Genomic DNA, 18,243 nt, shown 5'->3' on the forward strand with positions numbered 1-18,243 from the left:
TAAATGCCCTGACATTGTTTTCAGCATTTCAAAAATCATTAATAATCAAACAAGCAATCACAAAAATAAAAAAACTGTAAGTGTAAAGGAAATACATATTAAAACATTTTTAATATTTAAGAACATAGAAATACAGAAATCTACAGCAAATTACAGGCCCTTTGGCCCGCAGTATCGTGCCAACCATGCAACCTATTCTAGAAACTGCCTCGAATTTCCCTACAACATAGCCCTCTATTTTTCTAAACTCCATGTACCTATCTGAGACTCTTAAAAATACCCTATTCGCCTCTACCACTGTCTCTGGCAGTGCATTCCATGCATCCACCATTCTCTGTGTGAAAACTACCTCTGACATCCCTGTTGTACCTACTTCCAAGCACCTTAAAACCTTAGTGTTAGCCATTTCAGCCCTGGGCAAAAGCCTCTGGCTATCCACATGATCAATGCCTCTCTTCGTCTTACATTTTTAAATATATTACAACACACAACATCAGCTTTTAGAACAGTCACTAAACTCATTTCTACCTTAATTTCCTGCAGCTGTAAAATCTCCATTGAGAAAAGGTATGTTATTCCCAATCTAAATCTTGCTTGCAGTCGGTGGTCTCCATTGTCTCCAGATTATACTTGTGCTTCAACTTTCTGTGGGCTTTTCCACTGTGGCTGGAGGTCATTAAAGGACCAGAGCAGTGCAGTGCCCCCACAGTGAAATTTCAACCTATATAAACCATATTTCTTCATCATTCTATTAAAGAATTCTTATTGAGACCCACTGGATATTGAATTATTCAATCAATGTCAAGCCATGTATGGAACGCTAAATATAGAAAGAGAAAAAATGGTGGTATTAAGAGACAGAGTTAGAGAAACTGATTTTTTTTTTGAACAACTGATTTGGAGACACAAGTGAGTCTACACTGCAGATGCTGGAAATCTGGAGCAACTCACTGAAGGTTAGACAGCATCCATGGAGGAAAATGAATAGTTGATGATTCAGGCCAAGATCCTTATTAGAACTGAAAGAATCTTGAATTTGTAGGAATGAATCTCCACACATATGATTTTTTGGTTTTAACATGAAGAGTTAACATGGTATGTGCTAAATTTAATGTGCTTGTTTTCCAAGTTTGTAGTAGGCACCCATGTCAAATGTATGACATTTTACATATTTTAATGACATATGTCAATGTAACAAAATTTGTGTGGATCTGCAGAACAAGTCGGGATATTTAATTCAAGGTAAAACCTTCCACAGAAGACCAACTAAAAGGAGGCGAAGAATGGTGGGATTAAGGAAGTTTAGATGCAGAACAAAAGCATACAGGCATTTGAAGCTACGCTACATGTTAAGGCAACCATCTCAACTATGCTAGATGCTAAATCTTGAGTCCGATTGTTGACATTCTTCTAAAACACATAAACATATCAATGTATTAAATCCAGGAATTCTTTATTTGTAAGCAGAGCAGAGGGCCACTGTCAATACACTGTGTAATTATTTGATTTTTTTTTTGGAGCAAACATGAACAACCAGAAATCTGCATTTTCTGCTTTCATGAATTTCCATCCATATGTGCTCAGGACAATTTCAAACAACAAGACTAGATCTGGCCAGGGTAGGAATGATTGTGGGACAGTTGTGGTCCTAATTTCAGTCAAGCTCAAAGTGGACAGTTTACTCCAGTGGGGCCTGACCCATCAATTAGGAGCTGCTCCTAACAGGTTCCAACTCCCAGGAACCCCTCCACTTCACCTGATAGTTCTCCTGGTAGGATGTACTTGGCACTTTGCTGATCCTGTCTCATGGACTACTCAAACCCAGAAAACAACTCAGTGAGACCAAGTCTATTTGACAAGCAGTACCAAGGGAGTAATCCCACCACTTTGCTGTTGCTGTGTATGTGGCCTGGTTACACAACAAAGCTATTAATAAAAAACGCTGCAGATGGGAGCGAAGTTTCATGGAGCTTTACTGGCAGAATCCGAACTCGACACACATGTACAGATCAATACGCGCCTAATAGCACATTCAACGATGTGTAATTAAAACATAAAGTAGTCCCTTATTATACTGTAGGCTATACGGTACACTCCTCCCCTTTTACTTTAATAGTGTATCAACTGTTGTTTTTACTGGGGCACTATGCTAAACAAATATGTTTACCCTTAACTTACAAATGACTACCATTTGTTTTCTTAGTAACTTGATAATATCAAATTATAACAAAGTATAACAAGCCTTTTTTTTACTTTTGGTCTAAGACCCATTTATAACTCAGGTCTCTGTGGGGGTCTTCTCTGCCTCTCTGGATAACGTCTGTCAATAAACTTGTTTGTTTTAATACAGATTTCCATATAAAAGTCATGAAAAGTTGACCTCTGAGCAAAGGGAGTTAAGGAGATGTGCGCCTCCAACTTGCGAAGAGTTCTAGGCAGCAGATCGCCTCTGTATCATGAGGACTCCTCTGTGCAGATGTCCTAGATATATACGCATCTTTGTGCTATCACCTGTCTTCTTTGCCCATTTCTCATTTGTTCCAACTGAGCTAATTACACAGCCAATCTTTGTATTCTCCTTAGATTCCAAATAGATAGCCTGACCTTTATGACACCATCTCTTATAGTAATATAACTTTCCAACTTCTATTCGTGCTTCATATCTTTGTGCTGGTGATTCAGCAGGAGTGTGGAGAAGATGCTCAGGAGAAGATAGAGATGCTGGTCTTTTTGGAGATTTAAGCTTATTGAGAGTTTGCAGATCTTCCATTATCTGTTCATCTGTTAACAAGTAACTTAACTGCGCAGGTGTATGTTTTTGTCTTTTGTCTGTAATTGGAACAGGGTCATTAGGTTTCCTCCTTAGTTTTCTAGTCATTATTGGCTTTACCTCCATAGAATCTCCTGCTAGTTCCATTGTTATCCTCTCATTCTCAATCATCTTTTTATTTCCTTCTAACTCAATCATTTTATCTTCAAATTGCTTCACTGCTGCTTTTGTCTCTTCAATATAATTCCTTTCCACTTGTTCTGTCTCCAGTTACAGAAAAAGCTCTGCATTTCATAGTCTTTCCTTGTATTGTTGATCTAGTTTCTTCATCCTTTTCTGATACTCTTGAAAAGTGTCTTCCTGTAACTGCTGTAGCTGTCTTTTGAGAGATGTCAATTTCTCTTGGTACATCTGCTCTTTTACTTCCAGGTAGTCTTCATCATCCTGCTTATTGACAATATCCGTCTCCCTTGCATCCTCTGTATATTCATCTGAGTCGCGGCCACGGATATTTGCGTTAGTCCTCATCGTCAACGCTGTCTAGTTCCTTGTCGTCATTGTAATAGTCAACAATGGGTGAGAGGAGAGCTGCAGACATCTTCCCTGCCGAGCTGCTCTCCTTTGTTGATACATCTAGTGCCTTGATGGTGTGCCAATCCAACTGAGCCATTCACGTCCCAGCAATGGTGGTCCTCCATTTTTCAGTACATAGAGGTTCAGCTGCTGTGTTTTGTCTCTGTAGGTCACTGTCACTTTAATTTTACCTTTGGGATGCACTTTCTGTCCTGTGTAAGTCTTTAGCAGTAGCTTAGTTCGTTTTAGAGGTGTGTGAGAAAACAGTCATTTGTTGTTGTGTACAGAGATCACTGTTAAAGCTGAGCCTGTGTCCAACTCCATTTTCAGTCTCACGCCTGCCACTTGTGGAGTGACCCTTATTACTGTCCGATCATCTGTCTCTTTCACGCTGTGAAGTTGCAGACAAGACAATTCACTTTCGTCAGAGTTGTTTTCATCAGAGCTGCTTTCTTCTATTTTGTGTTCATTGTTGTGTTTTCCTTTCTGGGGTTCCTTGTTTCTCTGTATTTTGCCCTTTTTCTGCTGTTTACTAGCTTTGCATACTCTGCCAGTGTGGCCCTGTTTGCCACAGTTTCTGCATTCTTTGTCTGTAAACCAACAGTCATCAGGGTCATGTGACCTGTTCCCACAATAGTAACATTACTTCCCTTCATTTCTGTTCAGTGACATTTTATCCGTAGCGTATTCCGGAGATTTTTTGTTGTATCGGTGAAGCACCCCATGCTGCTGTTCTGTTGATATTGCAATGCCCAGTGCCTATCTCTAATGTAAGGTCTATTTCACCCAGGAGCATCTTCTGAGTGGTTTCACAGTGCATGCCACAGACTAACCTGTCCCTCAATGTGCCCAATAGACCTCCAAATTGACAATGTTCTGATAATTTGCACAATTCAGCACAATATTCAGAAATGCTTTCATTTTTGCTCTGATTGTGTTTGTGAAATTTAAATCTTTCAGCGATGATCAGTGGTTTGGGGTTTAAATGCTGTTGGAGAGTGTCTACTATTTGCTTGAACACTTTGTCAGCTGGCTTTTCAGGGGTTAACAAGCTCCGTAGCAGCCCGTATGTTTTTGCTCCCATAATACTGAGTATGACGCTGGCTTTCTTTTCATACTTAACACTGTTGGCCTCACAATATAACCCCACTCTCTCAATGTAAGTTGCCCAGTCTTCAACGCCACTATCAAATGCTGTAATGGTTCCAATCATTGCCATCTTTGTTATGTTAATTTAGCCCCGGGTTTTTCTCATTTTCTTTTTGACTCACGTGTCCTTTTTGCAAATGCCACGAGTGCACTCGTCTAGTTGGGTGTGTCGCTCCTTTTTATCTTCCTTCTGGGGCAGGCAGACCCTCAGTCCCTGGGTTTCAGCACTGGCTGTGGTCTCGCCTGGACGTGCTGCGGCTCCGACTGTGTCTCTTGTTCTCCCAATGTTCCCGACCCTGGTTGTGCTCCCGCTTCCTCTCCGGCTCGCAGCCTCACTCTGCCTCCATCTCCCACTCCTTGTGCTCTTATTCGGAGTGTCATTATCAATTAAAACATGGCATTCCGATATGATGTAGGTTCAGTAACCTTGTCGCTAGTTTGTTGTGTATGTGGCCTGGTTACACAACAATGCTATTAACAAAAACACTGAAGACAGGAGCAAAGTTTCATTGTGCATTACTGGGAGAATCTGAACTCGACACACATGTACAGATCAATACACGCCTAATAGGGCATTCAATGACATGTTACTAAAATATAAAGTAATCCCTTATTATACTCTAGGCTATAAGGTACAGCCACAAAATCCAAGGTCCTGGAAGATGAGGAATAATGGTTGCTGAATGAGGGTAGCAGTGAGTATGAGAGGAAGTACAACAAATGGACAATTGGGCAATGGTTAGAGAAGGTGGCAGTGAGTGGAGATTACACACAATACTCCAGTTGTAACCTAACTGATGTTTTATATTGTTACCATCTTAATCAATTAATAAATGCAAATATGCCTTCTTAACCATCATGTCCACTTATAGACAATAGACAATAGGTGCAGAAGTAGACCATTCGGCCCTTCGAGCCTGCACCGCCATTTTGAAATCATAGCTGATCATCTACTATCAATACCTGGTTCCTGCCTTGTCCCCATATCCCTTGATTCCCCTATCCATAAGATACCTATTTAGCTCGTTCTTGAAAGCATCCAGAGCATTGGCCTCCACTGCCTTCTGAGGCAGTGCATTCCACACCCCCACAACTCTCTGGGAGAAGAAGTTTTTCCTTAACTCTGTCCTAAATGACCTACCCCTTATTCTCAAACCATGCCCTCTAGTACTGGACTCTCCCAGCATCTGGAACATATTTCCTGCCTCTATCTTGTCCAATCCATTAATAATCTTATATGTTGCAATCAAGATCCCCCCTCAATCTCCATAATTCCAGCGTGTACAAGCCCAGTCTCTCTAACCTCTCTGCGTAAGACAGTCCAGACATCCCAGGAATTAACCTTGTGAATCTACGCTACACTTCCTCTACAGCCAGGATGTCCTTCCTTAACCCTGGAGACCAGAACTGTACACAATACTCCAGGTGTGGTCTCACCAGGGCTCTGTACAAATGCAAGAGGATTTCCTTGCTCTTGTACTCAATTCCCTTTGTAATAAAGGCCAACATTTCATTAGCCTTCTTCGCTGCCTGCTGCACTTGCTCATTCACCTTCAGTGACTGATGAACAAGGACTCCGAGATCTCTTTGTATTTCTCCCTTACCTAACTCTGCACTGCTCAGATAATAATCTGCCTTCCTGTTCTTACTCCCAAAGTGGATAACATCACACTTATTCACATTAAACATTATCTGCCAAGTATCTGTCCACTCACCCAGCCTATCCAAGTCACCCTGAATTCTCCTAACATCCTCATCACATGTCACACTGCCGCCCAGCTTAGTACCATCAGCAAACTTGCTGATGTTATTCTCAATGCCTTCATCTAAATCGTTGACATAAATTGTAAACAGCTGTGGTCCCAATACTGAGCCCTGTGGCACCCCACTAGTCACCACCTGCCATTCCGAGAAACACCCATTCACCGCTACCCTTTGCTTTCTATCTGCCAACCAGTTTTCTATCCATGTCATTGTCTTCCCCCCAATGCCATGAGCTTTGATTTTACCCACCAATCTCCTATGTGGGACCTTATCAAATGCCTTCTGAAAATCGAGGTACACTACATCCACTGGATCTCCGTTGTCTAACTTCCTGGTTACATCCTCAAAAAACTCCAATAAATCAGTCAAGCATGATTTACCCTTGGTAAATCCATGCTGGCTTGGCCCAATCCTATCACTGCTATCCAGATACGCTACTATTTCATCTTTAATAATGGACTCTAGCATCTTCCCCACTACTGATGTTAGGCTGACAGGTCGATAGTTCTCTGTTTTCTCCCTTCCTCCTTTCTTAAAAAGTGGGATAACATTAGCCATTCTCCAATCCTCAGGAACTAATCCTGAATCTGAGGAACATTGGAAAATGATTACCAATGCATCCGTAATTTCCAGGGCCACCTCCTTTAGTACCCTAGGATGCAGACCATCTGGACCTGGGGATGTGTCAGCCTTCAGTCCCATCAGTCTACTCATCACCATTTCCTTCCTGATGTCAATCTGTTTCATTTCCTCTGTTACCCTATGTCCTTGGCCCATCCATACATCTGGGAGATTGCTTGTGTCTTCCTTAGTGAAGACAGATCTAAAGTACTTATTAAATTCTTCTGCCATTTCTCTATTTCCCATAACAATTTCACCCAATTCATTCTTCAAGGGCCCAACATTGTTCTTAACTATCTTCTTACTCTTCACATACCTAAAAAAGCTTTTGCTATCCTCCTTTATACTCCTGGCTAGCTTGCATTCGCACCTCATTTTTTCTCCCCGTATTGCCTTTTTAGTTAAGTTCTGTTGTTCCTTAAAAATTTCCCAATCATCTGTCCTCCCACTCACCTTAGCTCTGCCGTACTTAGTTAATGCTATGCAATCTCTGACTTCCTTTGTCAACCACTGTGGCCCCTTTCCCCCCTTTGAATCCTTCCTTCTCCAGGGGATGAACTGATTTTGTACTTTGTGCATTATTCCCAACAATACCTGACATTGCTGTTCCGCTGTCTTTTCTGCTAGGATATCCATCCAGTTAACTTTGGCCAGCTCCTCCCTCATGGCTCCATAGTCTCCTTTGTTCAACTGCAACACTGACACCTCCGAGCTGCCCTTATCCTTCTCAAATTGCAGATAAAAACTTATCATATGCTGCTGCTGTCTTCATAGATCTTTGGACAACCACATCACGGTACTATTACTCAACACTTTCTCTAAGGACATACAGTACTATTCCATATGGACATTGTAGCCTTACTAGTCCTTCCAAAATGCATTACATTACCTTTTACAAGATTTAATTCCATCCATCATTGTTCTGTTTGTTAAGGGGTAAATATTGGACAGAATATTGACACCTGGGAATGTTGTCAATATCTTTGCTTCTCATTTCTTCTGAAAGACAATTCTGCATTTGTACCAGAAAATATTATTTCAATGTGTTGTTGGATGTGTATATTCCAAAACTAGTGTTCATTTTCATGAACCATCCTTAAAGCAAACTTAAGCATACCACAAAAAATATCAGCAAAGGCACATTGATTGGGAGAAGTAATAATGTGCACAGAGTATAATTCTCTCTAAAGTACTGAGAATGCTAAGATATAACTAAGAGTGATTTACATCTCATTTGAGAGTATTTAGAAAGAACCCTTTCTGAAAACAAATTGAGCTTACAATATGAAATGCGCTTTTTGTTTAATCCTGAAGAATGTCTTTCATGCCCTCTGTAGATAAACCAGATTGGTTTTCCAGATAATACACATTTGCTTTTCTAGCATCCGCAGATTTTCTTATTTGTGATTGTTTTTCCAAATATCCATATGTATTTAATGTGACAAACTGCATTTTGACTTTCAATTCAAAGGCTTGGAGTTTAAAAACAGGGAGGTTTTGTTATAATTGTACAGGATGTTGGTGAGGTCTCACCTGGTGCAAGTTTGGTTGGTTCCCTTACTGAACCTTTTGCAACATTGGAGGCAATACAAACCAGAATGGGAAGAAGTCAAAGTAAATTTATTATCAAAATACTTGTACAGAATGTCAGTATATACGAATCTGAGATTTATTCTCTTGCAGGAATTTATAGGAAAGGGGTATCCAACCAAATGAGATTAAATAATTTGGTCTTGTATTTCTTAGAGTTTAGAGAATAAAGGGTGATCTTGTTCAAACATGCATACTCCTAACGGGAATATTGGAATATTCTCACAAGTGGAGAATCTCAAACGAGGGAACGCAACAAGAGGGAGTTGGTCATGTGAAACGAAGGTACTGTACTTAGAAATTTCTTCTCAGTGAAGCCCTGGCATTCTCTGCCTTGGCAGATAGTGGAAGCTGGATCAGTAGATTTACAGTGACTGTGTATAACTATTTGATAGATTGAGGAACAGATGGTACTGGAGAACTGGCAGAGGAGTTGTCATCAATAAGCTCTAATCATGCTAAATGGCAGAATAGGTCTGATGAGCCCAATGGCCTCTGCTCTTATTTTGTATGCATTCACTTAATATTCTTGTATATATATATTTTTTAAATCAGGGAAACAGGTTAGAGCGCCATGAAAATTAACAAAATAAAGAGATGAAAAATAATAGCTGGCTTATCATTTTCAGTACTGGCAGTTTGTTAGCAAAAAGATATGCTTAAATAACTATTTCAAGGTTTTTATTCAGAATTTCACTCTTGATTAATCATGCAATCTCCTCATAATCATTTAGCTTCAATTACTAAATACAAATATTAACCCCATTTTCAAAATACAACCTGTAGAGTTAAATTTGTAACTTAATGAATTAGTTCAGTAGCCCTGAGGATATAATAACCCAGAGGGAATTATTGCAGTAAAATAGAACTAAATTTATTATCAAAGTACCCACATATCTATCACCATATACTACCTGAGATTTGCCACTGCCATTACAAAAAAGGCACATCAGCACCTCTACTTTCTTAGAAGTTTCCTAAGATTTGGCATGTTATCTAAGATTTTCACAAACTTCTATTGCTGCAGCAACAACCTTGCACTCAACATCAGTTAGACCAAGGATTTGATTATGGGCTACAGAAAGGAGAAGTCCAGCAAACACACAACAGTCTTCACCTTGGAGAGGGTGCTGACTGGTTGCACTATGGCCGGGTATGAAAACACCAAAGCCCTTGGAATGGAAAAGCCTACAAAAAGTAGTGGATACAATCCATTCCATCATGAGCTGTGCCCACCATTGAGCACATGCTGTCAAAGAAAAGCAGCATTCATCAAGGACCCTCACCATCTAGGCTATGCTCACTTCTCACAGCTGCTATTAGGGAGGATGCACCAGAGCTTCAGGTCTCACACCATAAGGTTTAGTCAGAGTTATTACCCCTCAACCAACAAGCTCTTGAACCAGAGGGGCTAACACAATGACAATCAACACTGGTGGACATCAAAGGTGATCTATACACCCATGACTTTGTGGCTAAGCACAGCTCAAATGGCATCTATAAGTTTGCTAACCACACTACAGAATTTCAGATGGTGATGAAGAGGCATACAGGAGTGAGATAGATCAGCTGGTTGAGTGGTGCCACAGCAACAACCTTGCACTCAACATCAGTTAGACCAAGGATTTGATTATAGACTTCAGGAAGAAGAAATTGAGGGAACACACACCAGTCCTCATTGAGAGATTGGAAGTGATAACCAGAACCATATAACAATCAGAGCACGGAAACAGGCCATCTCGGCCCTCCTAGTCCGTGCCGAACTCTTAATCTCACCTAGACCCACCTACCCGCACTCAGCCCATATCCCTCCACTCCTTTCCTGTCCATATACCTATCCAATTTTACCTTAAATGACACAACTGGCCTCTACTACTTCTACAGGAAGCTCATTCCACACAGCTATCACTCTGAGTAAAGAAATGCCCCGTGTTTCCCTTAAACTTTTGCCCCCTAACTCTCAAATCATGTCCTCTCGTTTGAATCTCCCCTACTCTCAATGGAAACAGCCTATTCACGTCAACTCTATCCCTCTCAAAATTTTAAATACCTCGATCAAATCCCCCCTCAACCTTCTATGCTCCAATGAATAGAGACCTAACTTGTTCAACCTTTCTCTTTAACTTAAGTGCTGAAACCCAGGTAACATCCTAATAAATCGTCTCTGCACTCTCTCTAATTTATTTATATCTTTCCTATAATTCGGTGATCAGAACTGTACACAATATTCCAAATTTAGCCTTACCAATGCCTTGTGCAATTTTAACATTACATCCCAACTTCTGAACTCGATGCTCTGATTTATAAAGGCCAGCCTTCCAAAAGCCTTCTTCACCACCCTATCTACATGAGACTCCACCTTCAGGGAACTATGCACTGTTATTCCTAGATCTCTGTTCCACTGCATTCCTCAATGCCCTACCATTTACCCTGTATGTTCTATTTGGATTATTCCTGCCAAAATGTAAAACCTCACACTTCACAGCATTAAGAGTGAGCAGTTTCAAGTTCCTGGCTATCAACATCTCTGAGGATCTATCCTAGGCCCAAAATATTAGTGCAATTACTTTGGCTATTTCTTTAGGAGTTTGAGCAGGCTTAGTATGTCACCAATGACAAACACAAATTTCTATAAATGTACTGTGGAGAGCATTCTTACTGTGTGGCATGGAGGAGCCGCTGCACAGGAACAGAAAAAAAAACTGCAAAGATGTAAATTCAGTCAGCTTCATCATTCATCTCCCCAGCATCTAAGACGTTCAAATTTGATGCCTCAAAACAGCAACATCCATCAAGGACCTCCATCATCCAGTGGATACCCTTTTCAAGGATGTGGTAGAGCGCCTTTAGATACACACTCAACGTTTCAGGCACAGCTTCTTCACCTCCATCCTCAGATTTCAGGATGGACAACAAATCCGAGAACATACTTTTTTTTTCCTTTTTGCACTACTTTCTTTGTATCTATACTAAAGGAGGGGTCTAATTCCTGATATTCAAAGTTAAGCAGGAGTTGTTTTTGATAAAGATTGGTAGGCTTTGAAAAGGAATGCAGATGTTGCTCATGTCACATTACTTGAGTATATCCCTGTTCCACAAATGGTTCTATACTTCATTGCCCTTGGGAATTTATTATCAATACCCCTGAAGAGAGCAGATGTATAATAACAATAATAAAATCTGCTGTTAGTGCCCATACCTTGCCAATTCACCAGCGATTATTTTAAAAACATTTCAAGGTTTTTGTCTGGAATGCATGTCTGCTTCCCATGTGGTAACTTAGCTTATTACATCATTGGTTATGTTCAGCTTTACATTAATGGGCAACTGACTGTACTGTCATTATTCAATATTTCTTTTATTCTGCATGTTTACATCATCAGCTTTACCAATGATCCACTGCAAATGTAACATATATCAAGTTATTTTATCTTCAGATTTTCTGTACACTCTTCCACTTAATACACAAAATACATGCTGTGACAGCCTGTGAATAGTTGGTATTTTTCATTTTCAAGAATGTAAGTGGAACTATGACCATGGTCTATATTTTGAATTTTCTGATGATAGCAGAAACTGGTTTTGAATGAAACTGCAGTTCATGCTACTGTTAACTGTGACACACAATGTTAGAATACAATGCATCCTCCCTCCACCATGTCATCTCTATCAACATTAGTTTTATATGCCTTGTTCATATTGGACAGTAGATCAGTGCATAGTTTTCATTGTCCTAGTAAATATCCTTAACGCTCCTCATTCTGATAGAACTGAAATCCAAATCATAAATAGGACAATAAGCGATAACCTGCAGAAGTAAATATTTTAAAATGTAATAATCTGATTTTTTTTAAAACAGCGAAAGTAGTACTCGTTACTCCTCATAATCCTGATGGCTAATCTGCTACTAAAACAAATACCATACAAGTTCATTGCTAACAGTAAATAGCAAAATTACTACAAATATTATTTCTAAAAAAGTCATTGGGGAAATTCAGTAGGTGATGTTGAGGAAAATAATTTGAATTTTATTTTGTTTACAGATTAGATGTACATTGTTTTAGCATATAAGTGACACTGAAAATGGTTTTGTTTACAGGTACAATGATATAAAGCTTCCTTCTCAAATCAAACACGAGGAAATCTGCAGATGCTGGAAATTCACACAACAACACACACAAAACGCTGGTAGAACACAGCAGGCTAGGCAGCATCAATAGGGAGAAGCGATGTTGACATCTCGGCCCGAAACGTCGACATCGCTTCTCCCTATTGATGCTGCCTAGCCTGCTGTGTTCTACCAGCATTTTGTGTGTGTTCTTCTCAAATTAATTGGCTTTTAATTAGTTCACGTTTTATCTCAGTATAAAAAAGTCTACACCTATTCAAAGAATTCTCTTAGCTGCCCTTCAAAGTGTATTAAATACAATTCAATTGCTCAAGTTTATATTCCCTCTCAAAGTTTATACAATGAGCAATTGGTAACATTAATAAGAATGTTTTTAATAAACATATACATTTTCCCTATTACCCACTCTCCATTATTTTACCTTACTTCAGAAATAAATTTTGCCTCAGAAACTCTGTCCAACATCAGGCCTGCATTATGATAATGTACAACACTGCTTCTTGCTGTATGGTACAATGAGTACACAAGCCCAACCAAAAGAACTGCATTTGTTGTTAGTGCAATTTTCAAAGCTCCCAATGTCACAGGACAAATTAAATCCCAAAAATGCATCAGGAACACTGGGGCACTGTTGTAATATCAGGTTTGTGTTAACTTAGAAATCATGATGGGGAGAAAATGCTCAAATCGCAATGTGGGATTCAATTCCATCTGTTCCAACTCTGGTACTTTAAACAGATTTTAAAAGTAACAAAGTTTATATTTTCTATATTTTGTAGGCATGGTGGGGGTCAGGAGTCAGCTAAATTAGAAAGATTATGTTTAGAATAAAATTAGTATTCCTAATGATTTTAACAAATGTGTTGCTTAAAACATGTACATTGAGGACGGTATAACATTAAATTAAATGACTTTTGAGTAAGTAATGTTAATCACTGTGTTGTATAAATTATTTAATACCATCTTTTCTTTTAAATACTGTAATCTTCTCTCTTTTCATCCAACAGTGTGCAAACTTTTGAGAATACATTGAGGAATTAGTCTGCAAGTTATACAATAATGGTCAAAGATCTTTCATTTAAAATTAGTTTAAACTTAGATGCTATTTTAGGCACTAATGAATATAAAGCCCAACTTATACTTGAAAACTTACAGGATTCTGTAGAAACCTGATGTTGCATGCAGCTTTGAATTAAATATTTTATAAAATATAAAAACATTAAATTTTGGAATTAAGCTGTACTTTTCAGTTTCCCTTCACCTTCCAAATTAATCCTGATCTGAAGACTTCAGGAGATTATTCCATATTGCATACTTTCCATTAATCATTTCTCAGTACTTTTAAAAAGTTGCACCCACTCCTTTTGCTTTTTTGTTGGAAAGATTTAATGATACAGAAAATACTAACCTCTGTTACTCACCTCCACCATGAACCTCATTCCAGTGTAACTAGATTGAGGTACATTGTATAAAATAAGGTATTGCTAACCACCTGAGTTATTTCAAAGTATAACTTTTATAACTTATGCAGAACTGACAATACAGTTTTTAACTTGCTAACTTAAAATTAAGCTGCAGTGTACTACAGAAAGCACTGGACCTTTTTTTTAGAAAACATATAGTGCTATTTCTTTTATTTATACAAGATACAGACATTGGCAAAATATAATTTTGGAAAAAAATGTGTACACTTGTAAAAACATGAATAATGTCATTCTTTTTACACAATATCTGGAAAAGTAAATTAGCTGAGAGGATTCTGCCACCACGATGCATTGCTAGACCACACAATACAGGAATGAAGCGCATCTGGAAATACAAGTAGAACGTGGGAAGTCGGAGGAGGCCTTTAGGCTCAATGGTATATCACTGAAGAATTTTCTTTTAAAAGATGAAATTGTAAAAAAAATTCAAAGAAAAACAGAAAATATACTATTACCATAATACATTGCAGCTTCAGAAGCATATCGGAAAAAATTAACTACAGCGCAAACAAAAAGGTAATTTCAAAATACAGAATATGCTGAGAATGTGTTCAGCCAGTTAGCACAAAAACTGTAGCACTCCAAAAAACTGAGCAATAAGACAAACTGATAAATGGCCTCATTTGCCATCAATAGTTAATATGAAGCTAAATTGTTCTTGAATACAATATCTAATCTCGGGTCCAGTAATTATAATGGCAGGGACTATGATCTGCAGCTGACTGGTTGCAACTAGATTGTTAGTTTCATCTCTTAAAAGAGTTGACACCATGTTGCAAAAAAATGTCCATTTAATGGATTTCCAAGTCAAAGGACATACAACTTTCAATTCAAGCTAAAGCTCCAATCCATGACACAATACAATGGAGAGAGGGAGAGAGAAGTTAGTTCAGTAATCAGCATGAACTTAAGTTTCCAAGTCTTCAACAATTAAAGGACACAAATATTCCTTTTTTGTACAACAAATGATGAGAAGCAGATGCTTTCCAAATTGAAAATAGTTCATGATAGCCCCTCCACCAAAACAACATCTTTATGATGTCGAGAGATATGTTGGTTCTTTTCTGAAGGCCTTCGGAAGCCCTTTTTGCAGTAATCACAACGATGAGGATAGTCCTTTGTGTGAATAGAAATAACGTGTCGTTTAAAGCCCGAGGCATCGGTAGTGCTATACTCACAGTACTCACACTGATAAACTTTTTTGCCACTGTGGGTCTTCATATGCTTCTTGAGCTCAACCTGTTGACGAAAGCCCTTTTTGCAACGTTTACATCTAAATGGAAGATCCTTGGTGTGGACTGAAAGAATATGCCGACTAAGAACAAAAGGATCTGCAATTTTAAAGTCACAGTGCCTACACTGGTGCAGTTTTTTACCCTTGTGAGTTGACATGTGTTTCTTGAGCTCTGAGGGTCGATGAAAACCCTTGTCACATACCTCACATTTGTGAGGATAGTCCTTGGTATGGACTGAAATAATATGGCGCTTCAGATCACTGGAGTTAGAACTCCTGTGATCACAATGTGTACATTGGTGGGTTTTGTGTCCTTGATGAATGGCTGTATGTTTCTGCAGTTCTTTGGCATCCGTGAAAGTCATTAAACAATGCTCACACTTGAAAGGCAGATCCTTGCTGTGCTTTGTCTTCATGTGGGTCTTGAGATTGGAGGCATCTGCTGACTTATAGTCACAGTACTGGCATTGGTAGGGTTTCTCCCCAGTGTGGGTTCGCATGTGTTTCCTCAGTTCTGATGGATGACGAAAACCCTTTCCACACTCCACACATATATGAGGGAAATTCTTGCTATGCACAGCTAAGAGGTGTCGGTTCAGAAGCCCCTGCTCTGCAGTCTCATAATCACAAAATTTGCATTTGTGCATCTTTGTAGCTCCCTTTTCCCGGTGAACCAACTTATGGGAAACCAGAGCTCCTGGGTGAGTAAATCTCTTGCCACATTCATCACACTCATAGGTCTTCTCCACCTTGTTCATGAGCATATGGCTTTCCAGGTGATTATGCAAACTGGTCTTCTTATTGGTAGTGTAATCACAGTCTGTACACTGGTATTTTTTCTTAGTCAGCTGCTCCGGATGATTCTTCATGTGCCTCTTCAGAAAGCCTCTGGACTTGAACTTTTTTCCACAGATCATACATGGATAAACTGTAATAGGATGCCCATCAGGCCCTATGATGATTGCTGTATCAGAATAAAGAAACAAAAATAACTTAATTGGCATGATTGATAACAAGGATAGGGAAACAAAATTGAGAGAGTGATCAAAGTTCTTAACTAAATTTTAATTCTTCACAAACCTATTTTATGTAGATTTAAGCAAAACCCTTTATTTGGAAATTTCTTGTCCCCAAGTACAATAAATCAAGACATATCAGCTTCTCAAAGTAAAAGTAAACCCTTAATATTTCCTTTCAGCCCCAAATATTGAAAAGATCATCTGTGTAGATAAAAATACTGGAATGTGGTGCAGGTTTGGGGGAATATAAATTTAAAGGAGTGAATAATGACATGATATTCAATAATGCAATATGTTGTTGACTTGTCATCTAACTTTATCCACATCACCATTTACTCAGTAGCTTTATGAGGAAATGCAGTGATGGGAAAAAAGTAAATAATGGGTTCCATTTTTGACAGCCATTCACTCACAAGGTCCTGAAGCAAATGTTCATGCTTGGAGACATTAAAGCAGCCGTACTAAACTCATAAAAAGGTTCAATTTATTGAATACATTCACAACATTTGGACACCCGTTAAGTGCTAATCTTTGCAGAGCTCTACATATTTTTCTTTACTGAATATGCATGGTGATTTGTCTCTATTTTGTTGTAATTTGCAAATCCATCTTCCAAAAACATCACACAATAATAGTGTAATGAAACTTGGAGAACTCCCACCCATTGCCACCAAAATCACAGTTCCCTTATCCCAAATTGCTTGCTGCTACCTCCTACCAAAGATCCACAAAACTGACTGTCCAGGTAGGCCAATTGTCTCTGCCTGCTCCTGTTCCACTGAACTCGTGTCCTCATATGTCAACTCCCTTCAATCCCTCTTTGTTCAGTCACTTCCCACCTACACCAAGACACCTCTCATGCTCTCGATCTTCTCACTAACTTTCAATTCCTTGGCCCTGACCACCTTATTTTCACCATGGATGTCCAGCCTCTATGCACTTCTATCTGTCTTCAAAAAGCTCTTTCCCTTTCTCCTATGGTCTATTCTCCTTTTCTCTCATATTCCTTACTCTCCAGCCCTTTACCTTTCCCACCCACCTGGCTTCAGCTGTCACCTTGTAGCTATCTTCCTTACCACCCCTCCCCCCATTTTATTCTGCTGTCTTCCCCCTTCCTTTCCAGTCCCGAAGAAGGTCTCAGGCCAAAACTTCGACTATATATTCATTTCCATAGATGCTGCCTGACTTACTGAGTTCCTAAAGCATTTTGTGTGTGCTGTCCAGTACCTGCAGACTATCTCATGGCTAATACATTGTACTGCTGCACTACAAAGTCAACCATGAAGTAACAGACTTACAAAATATGGAAAATAGCCCTTCAAGATAACTCATCCTTGCTAACTAAAGTGCCTTCCTAATCTACCTCCAGTTGCCTATATTTGGCCCATATCTTTCTAAACCTTTGCTATCACTGTATCAATTCAAATAGCTCCTTATAATTGTAAACACCTCTACTTCTTCCTGTGGCAGCTTGTTCCACATACCTACCACCACTTGTGTTAAAACATTTGCCCCTCAGATCTCATATAAATCTTTCTCTTTTCATCTTAAACCAATGCCCTCTAAGTCCTAGACTCCCCTACCCTGAGAAAAGAAATATGAATATCCACCTTTATTAATACCCCTCATGATCTTGCAATTGTGCACCAAGTTTCTGCAAAAACATGTTGAGGTATAAAAGCATCAAGAGATACATGTTTCACTTATGATCAGCACATGATAAATTGCTGTCAGCATCACCAAAAACAGCACCAAGAGAAGATTAGGAACTTGCCTGCAAAGACTTCAAATAATTCTGTTTCAAAATAAAAGACTGACCAAGTTTTTGTAATCACTCACTCACATCTAAGGGAACAATTTATTTGCAACAATGGCATAAGTATTCAGTCAGTGAATAAAGCAATATGTAA

The 18,243-nt window shown here is 39.1% G+C and overlaps 1 protein-coding gene and 1 pseudogene across 5 annotated transcripts in view; both read right to left on the minus strand.

Moving 5' to 3' along the window:
- Positions 1 to 2,431: 2,431 nt before the first annotated feature.
- LOC132392358 (sin3 histone deacetylase corepressor complex component SDS3-like) lies at positions 2,432 to 3,368 on the minus strand (annotated as a pseudogene).
- Positions 3,369 to 12,750: 9,382 nt separating this feature from the next.
- Positions 12,751 to 18,243, minus strand: part of LOC132393213 (zinc finger X-chromosomal protein-like) — a 33,401-nt gene continuing 27,908 nt past the window's right edge. For all 5 annotated transcript variants that reach the window (XM_059968191.1, XM_059968188.1, XM_059968190.1 and 2 more), the window contains one exon: positions 12,751 to 16,278. In XM_059968191.1, the coding sequence (XP_059824174.1) occupies positions 15,083 to 16,278 (1,196 nt within the window). In that variant the 3' untranslated portion in view covers positions 12,751 to 15,082. The remainder of the gene's footprint in view (positions 16,279 to 18,243) is intronic.

Source organism: Hypanus sabinus, chromosome 4 (genome assembly GCF_030144855.1).
Source record: "Hypanus sabinus isolate sHypSab1 chromosome 4, sHypSab1.hap1, whole genome shotgun sequence".
NCBI lineage: Eukaryota > Metazoa > Chordata > Chondrichthyes > Myliobatiformes > Dasyatidae > Hypanus > Hypanus sabinus.